This window comes from Tachysurus vachellii, chromosome 21 (genome assembly GCF_030014155.1).
Source record: "Tachysurus vachellii isolate PV-2020 chromosome 21, HZAU_Pvac_v1, whole genome shotgun sequence".
Classification (NCBI taxonomy): Eukaryota; Metazoa; Chordata; class Actinopteri; order Siluriformes; family Bagridae; genus Tachysurus; species Tachysurus vachellii.
In genome coordinates, this window is record NC_083480.1 from 18,636,974 (window position 1) to 18,640,007 (window position 3,034).

Sequence of the window (3,034 nt, forward strand, 5' to 3'; positions counted from 1 at the left end):
TGTGGTGTGTATGTGTTGTGTGTGTAATGTGTGTGTGGTGTGTGCGTGTGTGTAATATGTGTGTGGTGTGTGTGATATGTGTGATATGTCTGTGGTGTGTGTGTGCGATATGTGTGTGTGTAATATGTGTGTGTGGTGTGTGCATGGTATGTGTGTGTGGTGTGTGTGTGCATGGTATGTGTGTGTGTGTGTAATACGTGTGTGGTGTGTGCATGGTATGTGTGTGTGTGTGTAATACGTGTGTGGTGTGTGCAAGGTATGTGTGTGTGTGTGTGGTGTGTGTGTGTGATTTCTTCCCTCTGAATATTCAGCTGAACAAAACTCCAGGGTTTTATGTTTGTTGTCTTTTTAAATCAGTTTCTCATCCTCAGGATCTCGGCTGAATCACATCTCAAGGCTAAACTTTATATTTCATTTGACTGGAGCTTCTCAGTCACAATAGCATGAATGTGATCAATTCTCCTACATTAGTGTGACATGGTGCCTACTGCCTTATACTGAATGATCTCTGTGAGCATTATGCTAATCATGCAGCCTGGAATAAGCCAGAAAACTGAAGACTTTAGGAAACTTTCGCTCTTCCAGCTAAAACAACAGGGGGAAAAAATCCAGATTGCAGATGCAACATTACTGAAGAATCTTTTGTGCTGTTTGCTGCTAAAAAACTTCTAGCTATCAAACTGGTCTAATTAGCATTTAGTGCAGGAGGTTGTGCATAAATTAATGTAGTCAATAAACACTGATCAGGACCTCTAGCCTTGTGTTCCTAATTAAGTAGCTTTAACGTTACACATTTAATTACACAACTGCTGCATTGTGTGTGTTGACAAAACTCTGTAAAAGGAAAGAGAGCTGATGGTGCAGCATGCACTAAAATCTTAAAGTGGCACATCTCAGCCACTGCAGCGTGTCGCTCACAACAGACACACGCCACTGGGACTGTTATAGGGTGCCATTACTTTTGACCTAATAAAATGCCTAGTCTTATTTATGCTCTCACTCTCACTCACTCATTTTCTACCGCTTATCCGAACTACCTCGGGTCACGGGGAGCCTGTGCCTATCTCAGGCGTCATCAGGCATCAAGGTAGGATACACCCTGGACGGAGTGCCAACCCATCGCAGGGCACACACACACACACACACACACACTCTCATTCACTCACACACTCACACACTACGGACAATTTTCCTTTGGACCGGGGGAGGAAACCGGAGTACCCGGAGGAAACCCCCGAGGCACGGGGAGAACATGCAAACTCCACACACACAAGGTGGAGGTGGGAATCAAACCCCCAACCCTGGAGGTGTGAGGCGAACGTGCTAACCACTAAGCCACCGTGACCCCCCTCGGGGTTCAAGCAAACTCACTTTATTAGTCACTGCTCTGTTGTAAGTGTTTAGATCAACTTTGTGTGTAAATGATCACATACTGTCACCAGTCAGTGTGTTTCTGCCCCGTTCTGCCACCCCACATCTAACAGACCTCACTGTGTGTGTGTGTGTGTGTGTGTGTGTGTGTGTGTGTGTGTGTGTGTGTGTTTCAAATAAATAGGCTAATCAATCCGTGACTGAGGGTTAGTGACAGCAGCACGAACTATTATCGCCACACTCTGACGTCATAACACACACGCGCGCGCGCGCGCACGCACACACACAGTTGCCGTAAACAAACACGCGACATAAACGTGTATAGAGACAAAGACCACAGTGACAGTGTGCTCAGCTGACCCAGGACTCACGTCTCTGCCTTTAAACCGCGATGTCACGTTTCTGATCGATATGTTTATGTTTTTATGAACCGAGGCCTCACGTGTGTGCGCGTGCGCGTCGTGTTACAACAGTCCAGTGTTGTGATATGATGAAGTCTGGTGTTTAAAGTAGTGTGTGTGTGTGTGTGTGTGTGAGTGAGAGAGAGAGAGAGAGAGAGAGAGAGAGAGAGAGAGAGAGAGAGACACACACACACACACACACACACAGACATGCGGAGGGTTTGTTTTGATAGACGGCACAAAAGAAGTGAAGGAAAGCAGACGAACAAAAGCGACACGCTGACGTGACGTGTGTGGAGTCTTTATGGAGTCCTTATAACCCCAGAATAACATTATTAGATTTGTATAAGTGATTAAAGACGGTGTTGTTATTAAAGTGATCATAACTCGGCCTAAGAGGAAATAGTGAGCAGCACAATGCTGTGAGCAGGAGAACACACACACACACACACACACACACACACACACACACACACAGGAAACAGCTGATAGTTTGGATAAACAGGCCCTAAACACTCCTGTAATACACACATATTCACATCCAGTACAATAATGCAGTCTCACCTCAAAGCGACTCCTCGACACCCCGTTCACCTCCTTCCCCATTACACACACGGACTATTTCGGGTTTATGACTCGAGCTGTTAATAATCCGCTGGTTAAAAGGACAAAAACGACTTGTGTGTCCCGCTCCTGGCGATATGAAGGTTTCTTCTCCTGATCATTCTCCCATATGTCGCACAAATACAGCGTCTGGTTACTAGTTTTACTTCAGTAACAGCAGAGCTGGAATTAAGCCGAGCTTATCTTCTGTTTCACTGCAGATCTCCTGCTCCTCCTCCTCCTCCTCCTCTTCCCCCTTTACCCCGGTAACATCACATCACACACACACTCCTTACACACACATCACACACACATCACACACACTCCTCACACTCATCACTCACACATCACACTCATCACACTCCACACATAACACACTCCTTACACTCCACACACACTAACTCTATAAACTCATCCCCGAACCAAACCCTGCTCTCATTCAGTTTCCTGGAGCTTTGTGTTTTAATCAGCATTTTAAACCCACATGTATGTAGTTAAACCTCTCACACACAAAGACCCCCAGATCTACAGCCTGAAACCATCACCACACGTTTACATCTCAGTCACGTGATCATTTATGTCTTTAAAGTGACCGATTTTCAGGTTTGTAAACAAAGCACGGAATTGTGGGTATCGGACCTCCACTGGCTGGACGTTTA

At 45.7% G+C, this 3,034-nt stretch overlaps 1 protein-coding gene across 1 annotated transcript in view; it reads right to left on the reverse strand.

The window, feature by feature from the left end:
• fbxl20 (F-box and leucine-rich repeat protein 20) overlaps window positions 1–3,034 on the reverse strand; it is a 17,286-nt gene extending 14,252 nt beyond the window's left edge. Inside the window, exon 1 of the mRNA XM_060857490.1 lies at window positions 2,337–3,034. Within this exon, the coding sequence (XP_060713473.1) occupies window positions 2,337–2,378 (42 nt within the window). The 5' untranslated portion in view covers window positions 2,379–3,034. The remainder of the gene's footprint in view (window positions 1–2,336) is intronic.